General features: G+C 43.0%; 1 protein-coding gene and 1 long non-coding RNA gene across 7 annotated transcripts in view; both read right to left on the bottom strand.

The window, feature by feature from the left end:
- The window catches only part of ALPK1 (alpha kinase 1), a 127,236-nt gene that overhangs the window by 14,757 nt on the left and 92,016 nt on the right, over positions 1 to 20,463 (bottom strand). For all 6 annotated transcript variants that reach the window (XR_014243798.1, XR_014243799.1, XR_014243800.1 and 3 more), the window contains exons 5-8: positions 7,073 to 7,271; positions 3,298 to 3,357; positions 1,110 to 1,196; positions 287 to 363 (exon numbers count right to left, since the gene is read on the bottom strand). Coding sequence is in view for 2 of the 6 variants with exons in the window: in XM_082389611.1 (XP_082245737.1) it covers positions 287 to 363; positions 1,110 to 1,196; positions 3,298 to 3,357; positions 7,073 to 7,271 (423 nt within the window). In the remaining 4 variants the exon portion in view is untranslated. The remainder of the gene's footprint in view (positions 1 to 286; positions 364 to 1,109; positions 1,197 to 3,297; positions 3,358 to 7,072; positions 7,272 to 20,463) is intronic.
- The window catches only part of LOC309627616, a 111,933-nt gene that overhangs the window by 30,295 nt on the left and 61,175 nt on the right, over positions 1 to 20,463 (bottom strand). The window lies entirely within an intron of this gene.

Here is a 20,463-nt window from a genome sequence, read left to right as displayed (position 1 = left end):
ATAATAAAATAGGTATCAATAAAAATAAATGGATTGGTAGAAATAAATGCATAAATAGTTACAAATATATATAGAAATACTAAATATATGCCAGGCGTCTAGCTGTGAGTGAGGACGAGCAAGACACTAGAAGGAAGTTACCAAATGTTCCTGGTCCGATGCCTATGTAGAATCAATAAAAATAGGACCAATAAAATTGATAAATGGTAAACTGAATTGTGCCATAAGGAGATAATCTTTCAAAGACAAGTATAGGAAACGAGAAAATAAGCACTAGACAAACAACCTTTTTATCTGGCTGAGGAAGTGTCAGATATCCTATGATCGAGGCCCATATTAACTCTGCTGCTTCGTACCACATCCCTGCAAAAAAGGAGGACATGGGACAAACTGCGAGTATCTGTGCTCCTGTGTCAGAAAATACCTTTAAAAACTAATACAGAAAGAAGATTCATTGGATTTTGTTAAGAAAATATATGACTAGATTAGATTGACAGCAATCAGCAGATAACAATCTGCTGGAAAAACAGCAATCTGTTTTTCCAGTTGGTTTAATACAGATAATTTTTCCCTTTCACAGGGAAACAGTAAGAAATATTATATATTACATGTGTATATATAAGATATATTAATATAGAAATAATTTTCTCCATTATTTACAAGATAACAATTACCATCCTCTGTTAAATTTCAAATACATTAGTTTGCATTTTAAAGTATAATTAGGGTCCTATAAACTTTGCTTGTAAAACTCAGGAATACCTTCCCAGGAGCGAATGGGTAAGCTGTCAGGGTGGGTTTACAGTAAGGTGTCACTATATCAAACGGAGTCCTAATGAGCTGAGAGCCAGATGCCAGAAAGAATACCGAGAATCCTGTGGTTAACAGTCATAATATACAACTGTAAGTTTCTTTAACAAAACTCAACAGAAAAATATTTTGTTTTGTTAATGTTCAGAACATTCCTGGCATCTTAAGTGTCATTCTCTTTTCCATAAGGAAACCAAGGGAAGTGGGGATGAACTGTATCAACCAGATACAATAAGAAAAGCCCATAGTAAAATCCTGTAGCCAGACTTGGTAAATGAGCCTTGAGAGGATGACTGTACCTAACTTTTGCAGAATTTGCCCTCTGATCTGTATGCAGACCGACTGCACCAGGACCTTGTCGCTTTCATTTCTGTACAGCCAGGTACCTACAATAAAGAGGAAAAAAAGAAAAGCATTTTTGACCTTGAATTATTTTTAAAAAATTTTTAAAAATTAATGTTTATTTATTTATTTATTTTGGCTGCACTGCTAAGCATGTGGGATCTTAGTTCCCTGACCAGGGATCGAACCTGTGCCCCCTGCAGTGGGAGCATGGAGTCTTAATCACTGGACCTCCAGGGAGGTCCCTGGCCTTGAATTATTAAAGAAATAGCCTGGTGAAATAAAATGATTTTCGTAGAAGCCTTAATGAACACATGTGATATAAATTCGGGAGACAATCTCTTCTTTGTATTTAAAATCAGGTCCATACTTCTTGCTGCAACCTATGGGGCTTCACAGGACCTGAATCCTGCCTGGTCTCCACCTCTCCCCGTTACCAACTGGGCTCTGCCGCGCAGCTCCACTGGGTTCCTTGTAATAGCAGCCGTCTCCTGCTTCCTGGTACCTGCACTTGCCACTCCCTCTACCTACAGGGAGGGATCCCGCCCCCTCTAGCTCCTACTTCAGGGCTCGTCCTCAATGTTATTGCCTTCGAGGCTTCCCCAGGTTAATTAACTACAGTGTCACCTCCACTGTCTTGTGGTTGCCTCATGGAGGGCGGGATCCACCCCATCCACCCAAAACTAGTTTGAATGTTGAAACTGATGACTCTACACACGCACTCAGAGTATATGAAAAGACTGAGTGCTCACACAATGAGCCTTTCTGAGGAGAGCAGGGAAGGCACCCAAGCTGGTCCGTTTGACTTACGGGAAAGGAGTGGTGAGTGGCTTTTGTTTTTATTGTGATTAGGGTGTGGGTCTGGGGTAAAGGTTCCCACACCTAGGCCAGGGTTTACTGATAAATGAGCTTTAAAAAAATCAGCCTGTCCAGATGTGGGGCAAAGAGGGAAGAAGCTGGGGCCTGACAGCTGCCAGTTGCCAAACATCAAAAATAAAGTCAGACTCATTATTACATGCTCTTATTATTCTGTGTCACATCACCCTCCTTACTTTCCCCCTAGCTTTTAATCTGTGTGTGTGTGTGTGTGTGTGTGTGTGTGTGTGTGTGTGTGTGTGTGTGTGTATGTGTGTGTGCATGTGTGTGGTGTAGAAGATGGGAAGTATGCATATTGTAGGTTAGTGATGGTGGCCACAAATGGGGGTATGTGGTCAATATCTGTATTTCAAACTGCCTCCCCACTGGAAATGTCTACAAGTTTCAAGGAGCTCAGGACCTTATATCCAAGCATATTGAGATTAAAAGTCGACTAGGAATTGTGTTCAACGTAATGGGAAACTTGTTGACTTAAGTGCCCAGAAATTCAGACAAGGTATCTGAGGCTTAAATTGTTACCCAACTTTTAGGACTTGCTTCCTTTCATGTATGATTAAATATCAAAAGAAATCTATTTCAAAGTAAGTTTTTATTATAGCTCCTCTGTAGCAAAATAAAATTTATTTTCCAGACCCTTTAAATACATAAAACTGTAAGTGTATTCTCCTGAATTTACAGGCTCAATTTCCATTCACAATTCTTTTCAAAGCTGTAGCTGAGCCCTTTCTGAGGTCCAGGGAGTTACCTACCTTCACAGCGAATGTTGATTAGATAACACACTCTACAATAAAGCAGGGCGATATTAGAAGACTTGGTTGGGTTGTTTTGTTTTGTTTTTGTTTTTAAATAGAGAAAATGGAAACATAGAGAAGTAACCTGCTTGACCAAAGCCATTTCATTCATCAGTAGCAGAGCCAGTCCTAGGTAGTTCTGGGAACGTCTAGTGTTTAGTAACTACCAGGTCATTAAGTTTTATTTATTTATTTGTTTATATTTATTTATTTATTTAGGCTGTGCTGGGTCTTCATGACAGCGCACGGGCTTCTCTAGTTGCAATGTGCGGGCTTCTCTAGTTGCGGTGTGCAGGCTCAGTTGCAGTATGTGGGATCTTAGTTCCCTGACCAGGGATCGAACCCTGGCCCACTGCATTGGGAGCATGGAGTCGTAACCACTGGACCACCAGGGAAGTCCCCATTAAGTTGTTTTTAAACTGGAACTCTGGTAGGGACGGAGGGTGAAGGTCATTGTGAAGATATGAGAGCACCTTACCTGTTGCTCCATTGTTGCTTATTAGACTGCTCAGGATATACTCTGCTTTTAAAAGTTTCCCTGAAAAGAAGCAACACATAATTAGTTCTGAACATGTGCTTTAAATACTGCTGTTCATGCTCTAAGGTTAACACATTATGGGGTGTTACAGGGAAACATTCTATTTTAAAATTTAAAATCAGTAACTACATCATACACAAAAGTGAAAAAGAAGATGAAGTTTTCAGGAACTGGTAAGGTGGGAAGTTGTACAGTATCTGAAATTACAATTAGATTCATATACGTATACATATATATATACACACATATGCACTCATATGAATGAATAATCCATTCATATAGAGTAAGGCTTGAGAAGTAAAGGCAAACCTTTGTCAAAGGCTGTGTCTCCTTTTTGTGAAAACTATGCCTCCAGAAGTGGAGGAGAGTTGCCCGTGAGTAGGTCTATTTACAGAATTATCAGGAAGGAATTTTTTTGGGGGGTGTGTAGAGAGGTTCTTTGTAAACTTTTCATTTATTTCATTAACACCACGTAGGAGGGGCCTAAACTATGGATGGCTGTTTTTCTGTAAGGAGGAAACTCAATCATTCATCCTTTTATCCATTTCTGCTCCCAGGTGCCTCTAAGCCCCATATGACCTGGCCCCTGGGACTTCTTTGACCTCTTCTCTTAGCATTCTTTCCCTCATCCTCACTCCTTCTACTTTGGTTACAGTGGCCTCCTGACTGTTCCTTGAATCTGCCAGGCTTGTTCCCATGTCAGGGTTTTTGTACTTATTTTAGTCTGGAATGCGTTTATTCCAGATATCTCCAAGGCTTGCTCCCTTCTCCTTCAGGTCTTTGCTCAAATGTCACTTCACTGTCTCATAAGGCCTTCCCTGACCACCCTATTTCAAAGTGCAGATACAGACATATACCTGACTGTGGTAGACTGTGATCCAAAGGAGGTCACAACAATATCTTCTATCCCACGTGCTCTTTTGCAACGTTGACCTTGCCATTCCTCCATCAAGAAGTGGAATCTAGAATTTATTTTCCTTCTCCTTGAGCCTGAACTGGCCCTGTGACCTGCTGTGACCAATCGATGTGGCAGAAGTGACACTGTGTACCTTTCTGGTCGGGACATTAAGAGATGCCTCTGGAGTGTGGATGTTTCTCTACAGCATAATTTTGTACTTGATCTGCTAGGTCCCAGAAATTTCAGTCCTGAATTAGCTTTTTCTTAATTACTTGGTGGGTGATTCCCTCTCTTGCGGGTAAATTCAGACTCCACGCAGGCATCTGGCACAGACTTGGGGTTTTTATTTCTTTTCAGAGATTTTTTTTGGCCTCCACCTCAGAGCTTGGGCAGAGAATAAGCTTCCTCATCACCTCTCTGGGTGGGCTGGTAGAGCGGTTCAGTCCCATTTCATAGCTGTGCAAACCTTTAAGAATTCCAGCTTTATGCAAATATTTCACTCCACATAGGCCCAAGGCCCTGTCTCTTATCCCTGCACAGGAATTAAAGTGGCAATCCCTTCCCCTAGGACTATATCCAAGTGTAAATCTCTTTGGCTATAGTGTCAGGAGCAGTAGTCCACTATTCTGATTTTGAATGTCTTCTATGCTTCAGGCACTTAAAAAATATTTAATTCATGATATTTATGTAATGGGAGAAGATTCTGCACTTGCTCAATCCTCCACGCTGACGGAACTGGAAGTCTGACTCTTTATTTTTAACTGTGGCTTGAAAGGTTTTGTCTCCTAATTTCAGGCAGAAGTGAGCTGGGCAGGCCCAGGGCATCCTCTCTTGCCTCTGAAATCCCACAACATTGAATGCTTGGACCTTTGGAATGGGTTTTGAGTGGATACCAGGATGGGCTGTGTCAAAGGGGAAAACAGGAAGACTGTGCTGTCCCTTCATATGATCTTTATTCCTTTTCCTTACCCCTCATAACATCATACACACCTCTCCTTTCTCTATCCCAGGATTCCCAAATGCTGGGGATTGAGACCCCTTTTCACTGTACCTTGCTCTCTTTGCAGGACACCACCCCTGCTCTAAGTCCCCCTTTCTGTCTGAGAAACCCAGTGTAGGTAGGGCCTCAAGAGATGTCTGGGGGCAGAAGTTTACAGATAAGCACTTTAACTCTGAGGCTGTGTCTGTTTTCTTGTGGCATTTCTGGTAGTATCTTTGAGGAAAAGACAACCCCAACTGTTGCAGAATAAGATCTAGGACTGTTACCTTAGACATGTGATGTGTGGGCAGAGGAGCGTACCGCTCATGATGGTATCAAGGCTTAATTGTCATCAGGAGAAAAAGTCTATACCACCTTAGTCAGAGGCATGAGAGGAACAATCAACCAAACAAGTAAGTGAAAAGATTATTTGGTTGTGTAAAGCAAAGCTATCAACATACCTACTTACCACTTGACCTTGATTTCCACATCACACTATAGCAAATCTGTAAATCTGTGTATCATGAAACATGCCTCAGTAACTGTTCCAAGTTCCATTTGATGAGAACCAACATTAGTTTGCCCACGCACGCCCAGCCCTCGACTTTCGGTTCCCCTAACAGAATGCTCTGCCTACACATTATTCCATCTGATGCCATCAGAAGGCTTACTAGTGGTTAGGTTTTTCTCATACCCTCAACATGATAAACCCCAAACATTATAAAATGTCCCAAATCATGGACATTTGAAGTAAGAATTTTTTCCTAAGTTCAACTCTGTTGATGCAATTACTTTAGAAAAGTAAATAATAAGATATGGGTACAATTTATGCACAGCTGCAAGAACTTGAGAGTGAATGAACTTGGGCTTTTGAAAAGTTAACCTCCACAAGCCCATGCCTCTCATGTCCTTTTATCTCTGTCCCTCTCTGTACTCAGCAACTGTCCCATTCAGTATAGTTAGTGCAGTTCCTTTTCAAAGGAAATGAAGTAGTTAAAATATATTTTAACTTCTTCAAGGCCAGAGTTATTAAAACAATAGCAATAGCTAAACCCAATTTAAAAAATGAGCCAGTCCTGTTTCTGGGAGAGGCAACTTGCATTCTATTTTCATCCTTTATCCTTTCACTCTTGGAAAAGAGAACAGCAGGCTGCAGGTTTCTAAACCTCATGGTTATCAGTAATTTAAATAATTCAAGAATTCTATGGACGTGAACTTTGCTGTAACACATAGCAGGCCCCTCTCCCCTCCAGTCGCCCTCTACATTACAGCCTAAGTTAGAATGTCAGCCTCATTTTTCATTTTATTCAAAGTGACAGAAGGAAAAAAAAAAGATACTTTAAGGCCTAATCAGGTACTGTACCGGTGTTCCGTGTGATGGAAAAATATCTCAAATTACTTCAGTGGGTTTGTCAGGTCTATTGTTAGCATAGTCAAGTGGCCCTACAGAAAGGAGACTGGAGAGCTAAGAGAAAATAGTAGAATTCTAATCTGTTTTTTAAAGGCTGCTGGTCAGAAGTATAGCAATTCAGATACCCCTGTTTGAAAGCAGCAGGACAGATTTGTTAGACGACAAAAGCTCCAATTAGTATTTTCCACCCCCTTTCACAATTTTCTCTATTGCTTTTGGCTCTGAAATCCTTTATGCCAGGGCCTTTGTGCTGGCTAGAGGCAGGGGGAAGGGCGAGGCGGCGGGCTGGCGGGAGCGCCGGCGGCTGCAAAAGAAGGCCCGAGGGCCCCGGTGCCCGCCGTCCCCGCGGAAGTCAGGGAGCCCCGAGGAAGGTGAGCTCCAGACAGGATGACTCCGGGACGAGGAGGGCCAGCAGAAGGGAGCCTACCTGAGTGCATCGAGATTCGGGCTTGGCGAATAACCACCTGCGGGGCAATCGGCGTTGCTGGCTGCAGCTTGTGCAGCCCTTTGGCGACCTGCAGGAGTTCGCCCGAGACGTCGAGCCCGTACAGGAACCGGTCGCTCAGGAACACAATGGCAGCGGCGGTGGCACACTCCCTGGCGAGGATGGAGGCTTTCAGGGACGCCTGAATGAAAAGAAATAAAGTCGGGCAGAAAAGAAGGCAGTCTTGGGACCAGTAGTCTTCTAGGTATTACTATCAAAACAAGAACAACAACAAAACCTAGAGCTAGGAGAGGAAACAGTACGCTACTGAACAAGAAGATAATGATAATGATAATAACGATAATGAAAAACCCAATTCATTTGTGGGATAAAATAATATTTCTTTCATTCCATTTTCCCTATTACATTTCTAATATTATACACGTAATAAATGCATATTTCTTGTTATGAAAAAATTCAAACACCAAGTAAAAATTAAAAGTGCCCCCTTTTTTTTTTCTGACTCCTTAGTTTTTCCCTTCCTCCCACAAATTTCATTCTCATTCTTCCTGATAGTGGTTTCCCAGAGATCCTTCCAGAACTTCCTCTACCCTTTTCTGTTTATTTAGACATTAATTGATTCTTTGTCCTACCTTGCCTTCTTTCTCTCTTTCTCATTTTCTCCCTCTATTTTTCTTTTCTTTTCCTTTCTTTCTCCCTCCCTCCCTTTCTTTCTTTTCCTTTCTTTCTTTCCTCCCTCCCTTCCTTTCTTTTCCTTTCTTTCTTTCCTCCCACCCTTCCTTCCTTCCTCTCTATCCCTCCCTCCCCCTTCCTTCCTTCCTCCCTCCCTCCCTCCCTTCCTAAATGACATTACACTAGACATATTGTTTTGCTACTTTATTTTTTTGGTCATCATAACATCTAGAACTTTCCATGTCAGTTCATAATATTCTGTTTCATTTATTGCCTCTATTTTAATTAAGAAGAAATATAGACTTCTAGGCAATATTTTATATTTGTTTTATATGACTATGTTTAGTTAATGAATAAAATAAGAAAAGAAACAGACATGAAATGAAAGTGTAACATAAAGAGTGAGAAGTAGAGATAAACGAGGCAAACTTTTATGGAAAAAAATCATCTTTTGGCCTCTTAAGGTATTATACAAAAGACACTGAAAGTCATGCAGCTGTTAGCATAAATGAGTTTACCACCCACTAGTACTTTCTCCATTTGCTAAACTATATCAAGCAGAGTTTTTTCTGGGCATGTTAGCTCACGTATGAAGCCTAGAAAAGCACTGTAAGCATTGCCCATTCTCCTACCACAATCTTATCATACAAGCATTGCTTTCTTCACCACATAAGTATTAACACTTATTGGGCAAAACCAGGTGCCAGGCACAGTGCTAAAAGCTTTATATGTATTAGTTTATTCAATCCTCACAACAATCCTAAGAGGCAGGTTCTATTTATTTAAAGGTCAAAACCAATATTTTAATCATCCAATTGAATCACTCCTCCCATTCTTACTCCTAGAATCCTATTTCTTTTCATTTATACCTTGCCTACCAAGAATCAGTACAATAATCCTTCTCTTTTCAAACTGATGCTTTCTTAACTTGTTAAGGGTTTTAACCTATCGCTGGGTTTTTTAAGTTTGAAAAGTGATAATGTGCTCTTGTATTTATCCTTTTGTTCTTAGTTGATCACTACTGAAACTGTGATAGTGATGCCAACTTTTAGGGGAATACCTACCTCTTCTCTCCTTTTGATGTTTCCTTCCACGGGAAGGGAGCTCAAGTACTGTAGCACTCCTGGCCTCTCTCTACTCCTTTACCCACTCTGTCCCAGGAGAGGTGGACTACACTGATTAGAAAATTTGGGAAGAAGAAACTGGGCATGCATGGCTTAGCTCCTCTCTTTTTTCTTTTGGGAACGAGTTGTCTAAAGGAAACGGATTCTTCTCTGCTCTTCTATATCAGAAAGCCACCCTACATGGGGTGTTCTGCTTGGCCCAGTAATTTCTGTGACTGAATGGGGAAGTCAACATAATTCTGGGGTTCATCTAGCAGACCCCCTTGTTCTAATACCAAGCTATACCTTTCAATTTAGCCTTTGTCAGAATTAAAGGTAATATTTAATCTCTTGTCTGCCTAACTCTTTTGTTTTATATCTTAGTTTGCTCCAGGAGGGGAAGAGAGGTGTTAGTTACCCCAACATTAATCACTGCCTGACACACCGTAACCCTTTCTAAGGGAAACTGCTCTGCCCACAGCCACTGCCTTTGAAGCAGCAATGTATTTTGCTACTTGACCTTGATCCCCCTCCCCATCTTACCACCAGCTCAAGGCTAACCCAAGAGTACCCACCTGACACCTGGCCCATGACTCTGTGGCCTGGCTTGAAAAATGAACTTATTGATCTGAACTAAGAAGAATAGAAAGAATTTTCCAGTTGCTGCAGGATGGGAAGAAGCAGAGAGTAGAGTGTAGCTAAGCTACATTTATAGACGACACCAGAGTGAAGATCCAAGAATGTGACTCCAAAGCCACCTTTTCGCAAGTGCTGTTCTAAGAGTTACAGGTTTCCTTTATTGCTCCACGTGTATCTTCATAACAATGTACACTCCATTTTATGAGTTTGCTTGTGTGAGCCTCTGTTTCACCCAACCAAAAAAGCCTAACTAAAACTGAAACGCTCAAAACTGCAATTCAGGTTTGTCAAATAAACTATCAATGTGAAAAACACAAGGTTTAAAATGAGAACATGTCAGTCATTTGACACTCATGAAATGTAAACTTAAAGATGGAACAGGAAATTGATGATTTTATGTATGCCCAGCTCTGTTTAATAAGGACAGTCTCTGATCAAGAGTCCTTTCTCTGCTAGCTACACATAAATATAGCCCTTTGGTTTGCAAACTCAGCTGCTATCTGTAGAACTTGCAGCTTCTGCCACTGCCAGGCTCCCTTAAACCTTTCTTTGAAACAGCATCTCTACTCCTGTCACCCTGCTCATGACTATGTACCCTGTGGAGGGTACTCAGCAAGCCACAGTGAGTCCCCTCTCTTTGAAGTGCATGCTTCATGTTTAGTTCTGCTCTCCATTCTCACAGGTGCCTCACTTCAGTTTTGGGGTAACTGAGTACCTACAAGGGATGCAATGTTTAGAGGCCGGTCTATTCTCTAGGGCTGATTCTCCACCCTTTCCTCCCTGATAATAATGGTTTCCATCTTCGTAGTACCATCTAGTTTATGAAAAACGTTCACACAAATGAACTCATTTAAATCTATAGTAACTACAAAATCTAAGTAAGATAAGGAAACCACGGCTGAGAAGTTGACTTTCCAAAGTTACAAAGTCAAAAGGGTCAGGGTGAGGCAGGAAGGAACTCATCTCTATCTTTTTTTTTTTTCTTTTCTATTGTGGTAAAAAGCACAGAACGTAAAATTTGCCACCTCAGCTTTTTTTAAGAATGGCGTTCAGTAGTGTTAGGTATAGTCACGTTATTGTGAATTAGATCTTCAGAACTTTTTTATCTTGCAAGTATGAAACTTGATACAACAACCCTTTCTCCCTTCTCCCTAGCCCCTGGTAACCACAATTTTACTTTCTGTTTCTATGAATTTGACTATTCTAGGTACCTCATATAAGTGAAATCATATAGATTTTGTCTTTCTGTGACTGGCTTACTTGACTTAGCATAAAGTCCTTAAGGTTCACCTGCGTTGTAGCATGTGACAAAATTTCCTTCCTTTTAAATGATGAATAATATTCCACTGTATGTATATACCAATTTTTGTATGGATGAATCTATATCCATTCATCTGTCAATGGACATTTGGGTTGCTTCCACCGCTTAGCTATTGTGAACAGTGTTGCTATGATCATGGGTGTGCAAATACCTCTTTGAGGCCATGTTTTCAATTCTTTGAGATATATACCTAGAAATAGGATTGCTGGATTAAATGGTAGTTATATTTTTAATTTTTTGAGGAACCACCATACTGTTTTCCATAGAGTTTACACCATTTTACAATACCACCAACAGTACAGAGTTTCAATTTCTTTACATCCTCAGCTAATACTTGAGGAACCCAAGTCTCTCAAGGGTCAGTTTTTCTTCTGCTTTCCACCTGTGCCTGATGAAGGTGATTTTGAGCAGGGCCTAATCTGGGCACAGGAATCTGGGTCTTTGTAGCTAGGGCTGAACTCACCACTCACTGAGTCCAAACAGTGGTTCTAAGGAACCTGTATCCCTTATTATGATAAAAAAAATTCTAAGAAAAAAAAAAAAAAAACAGGGACAAATAAAAACAAATCCCAATTGAAAAGAGTGTTCTTGTTATGTGTTTAAAAATAAGAGAAAGAAAAGAAAACCTTCCAGGAGATGGCCTTTAATTACAGCATTTTGAAATTTTCTAGTGAAAGTTGGTACCACAAGACCAAATGATAATTTGGTGATTAGCTGGGGATTACTCCAACTGGGAATTTCTTACACAGAGCTGAAAGGACGCTCTACAAGTCTAGTGAGGTGGCCTTCCCAAGTTGAGGAGATGGAGCTTCTAGGAGTCTGTAGAGGCTAAGGTGGCCAGAGTTCACAGAGCAGAGAACCAGAAGGAGAGAGCTGCACAAAGCAAGAAGTCCAGAGATCTGCAGAGGGTCCCCCCTGAGTCTCCAGCAGAACACTACTGATCAGCTCATGTATGAAAAGACACCACCCAAGGCTGGGGAAAGAACCACCTGAAAGGAGCAGAGGAAACAATCCCCAAGCCTCATGTAGTTTGTGTTTCTACCAGCCATAGTAGGAAATCATGTCATTCACAGGGCAGGGGGTAGAATATTCAGAAGGGTATTGCTTCAGTAGTGAGACAAAATTAACCTCAGAGGAAGATGGCTCTTGGCCCAGTCTGAAAGTTTAGAAGCAAGCATGGCATGGATCAAACTATTTCCTAACTTGACTGAATTCCAGAACAAGGTTCAAGAATATTTACAGGCACCCAAATTATCTGCCATATTATAAGGTAAAATTTATAATGTTTGGCATCCAGTCAAAAATTACCAGGCATGAAAGAAGCCTACACTAAAAAGAAAAAGAAATCAATAGAAATTGAACCCCGAATGACAGTTTTAACTGTATTTTATAAGTTCAAGAAGGTAGGGTAGGGCTTCCCTGGTGGCGCAGTGGTTGAGAATCCGCCTGCCAATACAGGGGATACGGGTTCGAGCCCTGGTCTGGGAAGATCCCACATGCCGCAAAGCAACTGGGCCTGTGAGCCCTAACTACTGAGCCTGCGCGCCTGGAGCCTGTGCTCCGCAACAAGAGAGGCCGCGACAGTGAGAGGCCCGCGCACTGCGATGAAGAGTGGCCCCCGCTCGCCGCAACTAGAGAAAGCCCTCGCACAGAAACGAAGATCCAACACAGCCAAAAGTAAATAAATAAATAAATAAATAAATTTAAAATTACTTAAAAAAAAAAAAAAAAGAAGGTAGGGTAAAAATTAGGTGGGATTAGGGACATGGGAGATATAAAAAATGATCCAAATCAAACTTCTAAAGATAAAAAAATGTCTGAGATGAAACCACAGGTATCTGGATTGTGTCCAAGGTCCTCCATTTGCTTGCCATGGCCAGTTACTAAACCTCTCCTAGTCTCAATTTCCTCATCTGTGAAATGCGGATAGTACCTATTTTCAGTGCTGTTTTAGGATTAGAGGAAATGTGGGTCAAATGTTCAGCACAGAGCCTGGCACATTGTGGGTGCTTAATAAATGAAGAGGAATACCACGAAAAAAAATAGGAAAAAAGAATTCCGTTCACGTGCTCCCATTCTCCTGACAAAATAACAACAAGCAAAGACAGGTTCCTAAAAGAAATGTCAGTGGAATTTTCAACAGAGTAAAAAGGAAATAACAGATCATGCATATAACATCTCTAAGGTTTATCTCAGAAAATGGTGAAACCTCTCATTTAATTTCTTCTCTTCACTGAGTCTAAGGACTGATGTTACTGGAAGCTGAGAAAAAAAAAAAAAAAAAAAAGGAAAATGAGTAGGCTCTATGGCAATTGGTGAAGGAAAGCTGGTTCTTGAAAGGGAGGTTTCTTAGCATGCACGTGTGAGTTGCTTTTGGCTGTCGCCAATGGAGGAATCCCTCCCGAGCACCTGTAAAGGATGCCACAAACACCCCATTCTGCATCCTGCGTGAACACGCCATATATTTGAGCAGAGAACATTCCCTCATCTATTTTTCCCCCTTCTACTCTTAATAGTTTGGAGCACAAAGCCTGAGAGAGGGTGACCTGCCAGACAAAGGCCCTTTGAGTTCCTTGGAAAAGTAGAGTTGGAGGAGGATGGAAGGAATCCAAGTGGCCCTATTATTTCCACTTGCACTAATTAGACATTTTTCTGTCAGCTATTGAGCACTGCTGAGAGGCCAAACTCACTGAATTCATTTCTAAAGTGTTTACAGAAGTTTGCATCTGTTTGTGTCTCTTCAGGAGGAAAATAAGCACTTCAATAGCATTGTGGAAAATCTAAACGAAGCATCCTATTCTGGAGGACCTGGCATCCCCGCAGCTGCATAATTTGACTCTGTTCAGGCCCCGAACCTCTCGCATCTCTCTCCAAAACCTAACGACGCAAAATGCAGAGAAGTCAGCTCAGGAGAATCTTTTCTTTCTTGTCATTGTCTTTTCTCTCCCTCTTTTGAAACGGTGGCCTGCTGTGCACTACATACAGATTTAGGTGGGTATCATTCTTGCAGCCCCTCTCTCGTGTTTCTACCAGCACTCTGAGAAATTAATACCCACTTTCATTTGTTGCCAAGTGGGGGGATAGTAAATTCCTCAGCAGCAAAGCAGAATACATCACCATCCTGGGAATCTCCCCCAAATGTACACCGGGGGAGCACTCTGACTGCAGAAAGGGAGGAATGAAAGGAGGCCCGAGTGTGTGGTAGGGAAGGACGCTAAAGAGAAAGTTTCCCTACATGGTAAAATGTGCCTGGGTTATGCACAATTAGATTAACATGAAAGAGAGTCCCTTTCCCTCCCCCACTCCCCCAAAAAGAAAGAAAACGACACAAAAACCCTAACCCACTGACTACGTGGCAGTGCCTTTGAAATGCATATTGGTCTACGTGGTATTTGATTCAAGATTCTTTTTGTTTGGGTTTTTAGACCCGCGACTGACCTGCCATCACAGAGGGCTCAAAAATATAATCTTTTAAGATGGTGTCACAGTAACAGAATTTTAGTGATGGAACCAACATAGGATAACTCAAGATTAAAAAAAAAAAAAAAAAAAAAAGGAATTCTATTTTATTATCTTTCCTCAGAGGCTGACTTAGGAAGCTTGTCCCAATAGCCACTAAATTGTGGCTTTTCTTCCTGAATGAACCTGTTTAAATAAAAATATATGGATACAGATAAGGGAGTGTGTATGCTGGAGCTCTAAAGAGACAGGCTCACAAATGTGCACACACACACACCACAGTTTTTTCACATCTGTTTTCAGGATGGGAAATATGGGGTCCTAACTGAGTTTATGGCACAAAGGGAACTTCATGGCGAGGAAGCTGAGTCAGGTGGTAAAGGAATTAAACTCCACAATGAGATTTCAATATGCAGATGATTGAAAAAATGCGAAAGAGCCTTTTCTAAGGGCTTTTTCTGAACAGCAGCAGGAAAAGTGTGTGCTGTTTTCATGGCTCCTGGCACTAGTGCTAGCCCCTCCCAACGCTGAGCATCAAGTTTGGGTCTCAGCTATAGGTTCAAAGCCACGATGTGTTCACAGCAATGACAATGGCAGCTGTTCTCAAGGGGGGCTGGGTGAGGGGACTCAGAACAGAAGCCATCTGGCATTGCAATTGGCAGGCGCAGTGTAAGGGGAAATTATTGCTGCATAGCAAATTAGGAAAAAGGCAGGGGAAAGGGAGGGGGGAAGTGTCCTGAGGTGAGGAATCAGCAGAATAAACAAATGAAAAGTGACTGATGCCTGCATAGTTATATATCAACAATAAAGCAGAGTAAGAGTCAACTGATCAAACTGGACTACTCAAGGTCAAGGGAAGACCAAGCACAGCATGCACCATGTTTGTCCACCCACCGAAACGTGAGGAGGAGGAGGAGGAGAGGAAAAAACCTGAACTTTCTTATAGTTTATGTTCAGGACCTGTTAACATTTCACCAATCTTTCCTTCATTTTACCAGTGGGGCATGCAAATTCAAGCACTTTCCAGAAATAGTTATAACCTTTTTCTCAATCTCAATACCTAAAGATAATATTTTGGATCATCTATCCCTGCTTTCTTACCCTCCCTCTCTCAAATCTACTGTGAATGGAGTTGGGCTGTCTGCTAAAGGAACAAGAAAGCAATATCAAAACAGAGACCACCTAACCAGGATCCTGGTGAACCTCACAGCCCCTGGGTACTGTGGACCTGCGTGCCTTACCTTTCTTCTGGACTCCAGGTTGCTACAGCCACCACGGTGATTTCAGCATCCACACTGATGACTCACCCAGCACACTGGTCTCTCTCGCCATGGCCTCCTTATCTCCAAGGATCTTGTTCTACACTTAAGCTTAGTCACTCTCATGGTCAGTCACTTTAGAACTTGCTACTTCGGTGGCATCACAATCAGAATCTCAATTCCAGCATTTGATTCTTTAATCTTTATCTCTTATTCTCCCAGCTCCCTTCCTGGATAGCCCAACTCCAGTAGTTCTGCAACCCTTTGGGGACATCCACACTCTATCTGCTGACCTTACTGGGGTTTTGTGTGTGTGTGTGTGTGCTACGCCATCAATCCCTCATGTCCTCACTTACCTCTTTAAATTCCATGGTGCATCAAGATAGCAACTTTTTAATAGGCATTCTTTGCTCCTTTGCTGCTTTCAACTTCTATCATATTTGTCTGGCAATTCTGACCATGTTTATTGTTAAGGAAAAATGCTGGCCTCGTATTAGAATCCCCTAGGCAGGCTTTTAAAAATCCAGATGCCCAGATGGCACCCCAGGCCTGTTAAATCAGAATCTCTGGAAGTGTACCCAGGCATGTTTCTCTAAACGATGCCCAGGTGATACTGATGATCCCCAGGTGATTCCCATGATTCTACAGTTGAGAACCGGGGAGCTAGCCTGACCTTTAGCCTCTTACCCCACCCCTCACTCTTCCTCCCTACTGGGGGTGGAGTGAGTTATCTGATGGGAGTAGCATACCTGGTTCAGACCTTCCTCTTTCCTCTCTTCAAGTCTTCCTCCCTGTTCTACAGTAAGGGAAGGGGCCTGCCAGCAACAAGATGTGTCTGGAGTGAAGAATTTTCCAACCCACTTGTCTGAAAACCTAAAGCTACATTCTCCTATCTGTTTTAGAATAATAAAGGTTGCTCTTTTGCATCTATCTTTCAGTTGGTTCTGAACACAGGAGGGGAAGATGAATATTATTTATTGTCACTTAATATTTTCAAATTATATGTAATTCTCTGCCTAATCTGAGCTTCTACCCAAGCAAGTGAATGTGGCCGGAGAAAAACACACAACCATAACACTTTAAATTTATCACCATAACCTGAGGCTGGCCCTTAGCATGGCCTAACAATCCAGCTACTATTATACTTTTGCTCTCCTCTCAAGCTGCCACAGCCCCTTTAACCTCCTCACACTCAGCTGATGACCTGGCTTCTTATTTCACTAAGAAAAAATAGTCAGTGAGATGAGATCTTCCTTATTCTCTTACCCAAATCTGCCAACCCTCTTGCACTGTAACCCATGTGTCCTCCCTACTTTCCTATTGGCATGTTTAAGGCCAACCCCCCACTTAAATACTCAATTCTATCCTGCCTTCTTTACTCTAGGACATTATGCTTGTAAATACTTTCTTTCACTTCTGCATCATTAATTTCCTCATCTCTACTGGATCATTCTCATCAGCATACAAACATTACAATATCTTCCATCTTAAAAAGTCCTCCCTTAACCATATATCTCTGTCTTAGTCCTTTCAGGCTGCCATAACAAAAATGCCATAAACTGAGTGGTTTATAAACAACAGTGATTTACTTCTCACAGTTCTGGGGATTGGGAAGTCCAAGATCAAGGAACCGGCAGATTCCATGCCTGGTGAGGGCCTGCTTCCTGGTTCACAGATGGCATCTTTTCTCCGTGTCTCTCTGGGACCTCTTTTATAAGGGCACTAATCCCATTCATGAGGGCTCTGTCCTCAAGGCCTAATCATCTCCCAAAGCACCCCCTCCAAAACCATCACCTTGAGGGTTAGGATTTCAACCTATGAATTTGGGAGGTAAGGATACAAATATTCAGTCCACAGCATTCCGCCTCCAGCACCTGTCCCATTTCTCTGTCCCATTTCTCTGTCCCTCTTTACAGCCCATCTCAAGAGTTGTCTAAACTCAGTCTTTGCTTCCTCACCTCCCACTCTTTCTTAAATCTACAGCTTTCATCCCCAGCACTACACTGAACCCATTCTTTTCTAGGTTGCCAACAACCTCCAAATCCAATGACCATTTATTAATCCTCATCTTATTCAATCTCCTAGAACCATCTGGCTGTGACAATCAATCCCTCTTTTTTTATTCGTGTGACTTCTGGCATTTCACACTCTCCTGGTTTTCTTCCTGTCTCACTGGCTGCTCACTCTACTTTGCTGGAGCGTCCTTCTTTTCCAGCCTCTGAATGTTAAAGCCCTAGGATTCAGTCCTAAGACTGTTTGCCTTCTCTAGCTACACTCACTTAAGACTGTCCCATGGCCTCAAATATCACTTCTGTTGACAATCCCAAATTTAAATATCATCCTGAGTCTCTTTCTTGCAACTCTGCCTACTGTATGAAATTGCCTAGACAATAAATAGCCCGATGTGGATGTCAGTTAGGTATCTCAAACTTCACATGTTTAAAACAAAACTCTTTATTTTCTCTTCCATACTTGCTTTTCCATCTCAGTAATGACAACTCATCCATTCATTTGCTGAGGGACAAAACTTCAGAGGTTTCATTCTAAGTTTGTGGCTCTTCTCCTTCTCTCATAGTCTACATCTAATCCATCAGCAAATGCTGTTGGCTCTACCTTTAAAACATGCACAAGAGGGCTTCCCTGGTGGAGCAGTGGTTAAGAGTCTGCCTGCCAATGCAGGGGACACGGGTTCGAGCCCTGGTGTGGGAGGGTACTACATGCCACGGAGCAAATGGGCCCGTGTGCCACAACTACTGAGCCTGCGCGTCTGGAGCCTGTGCTCCGCAGCAAGAGAGGCCGCGATAGTGAGAGGCCCGCGCACCACAATGAAGGGTGACCCCCGCTGGCCGCAACTAGAGAAAGCCCTCGCACAGAAACGAAGACCCAACACAGCCAAAAATAAATATAAATAAATAAATAAATTTGAAAAAAAAAAAGCATAAAAAAAAAATTGCACAAGATCTGGAGGAGCTTCAAGATGGCGGAAGAGTAAGACGCGGAGATCACCTTCCTCCCCACAAATACATCAGAAATACATCTACACGTGGAACAACTCCTACAGAACACCTACTGAACGCTGGCAGAAGACCTCAGACCTCCCAAAGGGCAAGAAACTCCCCACGTACCTGGGTAGGGCAAAAGAAAAAAGGAGAAACAGAGACAAAAAAATAGGGACGGGACCTGCACCAGTGGGAGGGAGCTGTGAAGGAGGAAAGGTTTCCACACACTAGGAAGCCCTTTCGCGGGCGGAGACTGCGGGTGGCGGAGGGGGGAAGCTTCGGAGCCACGGAGGAGAGCACAGCCACAGGGGTGCAGAGGGCAAAGCGGAGAGATTCCCGCACGGAGGATCGGTGCTGAGTGGCACTCACCAGCCCCAGAGGCTTGGCTGCTCACCCGCCGGGGCGGGCAGGGCTGGGAGCTGAGGCTCGGGCTTCGGTCGATCGCAGGGAGAGGACTGGGGTTGGCAGCGTGAACACAGCCTGAAGGGGCTAGTGTGCCACGGCTAGCCAGGAGGGAGTCGGGGAAAAGGTCTGGAGCTGCCGAAGAGGCAAGAGACTTTTTCTTGCCTCTTTGTTTCCTGGTGTGCGAGGAGAGGGGATTAAGAGCGCCGCTGAAAGGAGCTCCAGAGATGGCGCAAGTCGTGGCTATCAGCACGGACCCCAGAGACGGGCATGAGACGCTAAGGCTGCTGCTGCCGCCACCAAGAAGCCTGTGTGCGAGCACAGGTCACTATCCACACCTCCCCTCCCGGGAGCCTGTGCAGCCCGCCACGGCCAGGGTCCCGTGATCCAGGGACAACTTCCCCGGGAGAACGCACGGCGCGCATCAGGCTGGTGCAACGTCACACTGGCCTCTGCCACCGCAGGCTCGCCCCGCATCTGTACCCCTCCCTCCCCCCGGCCTGAGTGAGCCAGAGCCCCCGAATCAGCTGCTCCTTTAACCCCGTCCTGTCTGAGCGAAGAACAGATGCCCTGAGGCGACCTACATGCAGAGGCGGGTCCAAATCCAAAGCTGAACCCCGGGAGCTGTGGGAGCTGTGCGAACACAGAAGAGAAAGGGAAATCTCTCCCAGCAGCCTCAGGAGCAGCGGATTAAAGCTCCACAATCAACATGATGTACCCTGTATCTGTGGAATACCTGAATAGACAACGAATCATTCCAAATTGAGCGGGTGGGCTTTGGGAGCAACGATATATTTTTTTCCCTTTTTCTCTTTTTGTGAGTGAGTATATGTATGCTTCTGTGTGTGATTTTGTCTGTATAGCTTTGCTTTTACCATTTGTCCTAGGGTTCTGTCTGTCCATTTTGTTTTTTGTTTTTGTTTTTTTTATTACTTAAAAATATTTTTTCATAATATTTATTTTTTTAATAACTTTATTTTATTTTGTTTTACTTTACTTTATTTTATCTTCTTTCTTTCTTTTTTTTCTCCCTTTTATCCTGAGTCATGTGGAGGACAGGCTCTTGGTGCTCCAGCCAGGCATCAGGGCTGTGCCACTGAGGTGGGAGAGCCAAGTTCAGGACACTGGTCCACACGAGACCTCCCAGCTCCATGTAATATCAAACAGCGAAAATCTCCCAGAGATCTCCATCTCAATGCCAAGACCCAGCTCCACTCAATGACCAGCAAGCTACAGTGCTGGACACCCGATGCCAAATAACTAGCAAGACAGGAACACAACCCCACCCATTAGCACAAAGGCTGCCTAAAATCATAATAAGGTCACAGACACCCCAAAACACACCACCAGACGTGGACCTGCCCACCAGAAAGACAAGATCCAACCTCATCCGCCAGAACACACGCACTAGTCCCCTCCACCAGGAAGCCTACACAACCCACTGAACCAACCTTAGCCACTGGGGACAGACACCAAAAATAACGGAAACTACGACCCTGCAGCCTGCGAAAAGGAGACC

This window comes from Balaenoptera borealis, assembly GCF_965194805.1.
Source record: "Balaenoptera borealis genome assembly, chromosome: 4".
In the NCBI taxonomy this organism is placed as follows: domain Eukaryota; kingdom Metazoa; phylum Chordata; class Mammalia; order Artiodactyla; family Balaenopteridae; genus Balaenoptera; species Balaenoptera borealis.
This window is presented reverse-complemented; position numbering and strand designations above follow the sequence as displayed.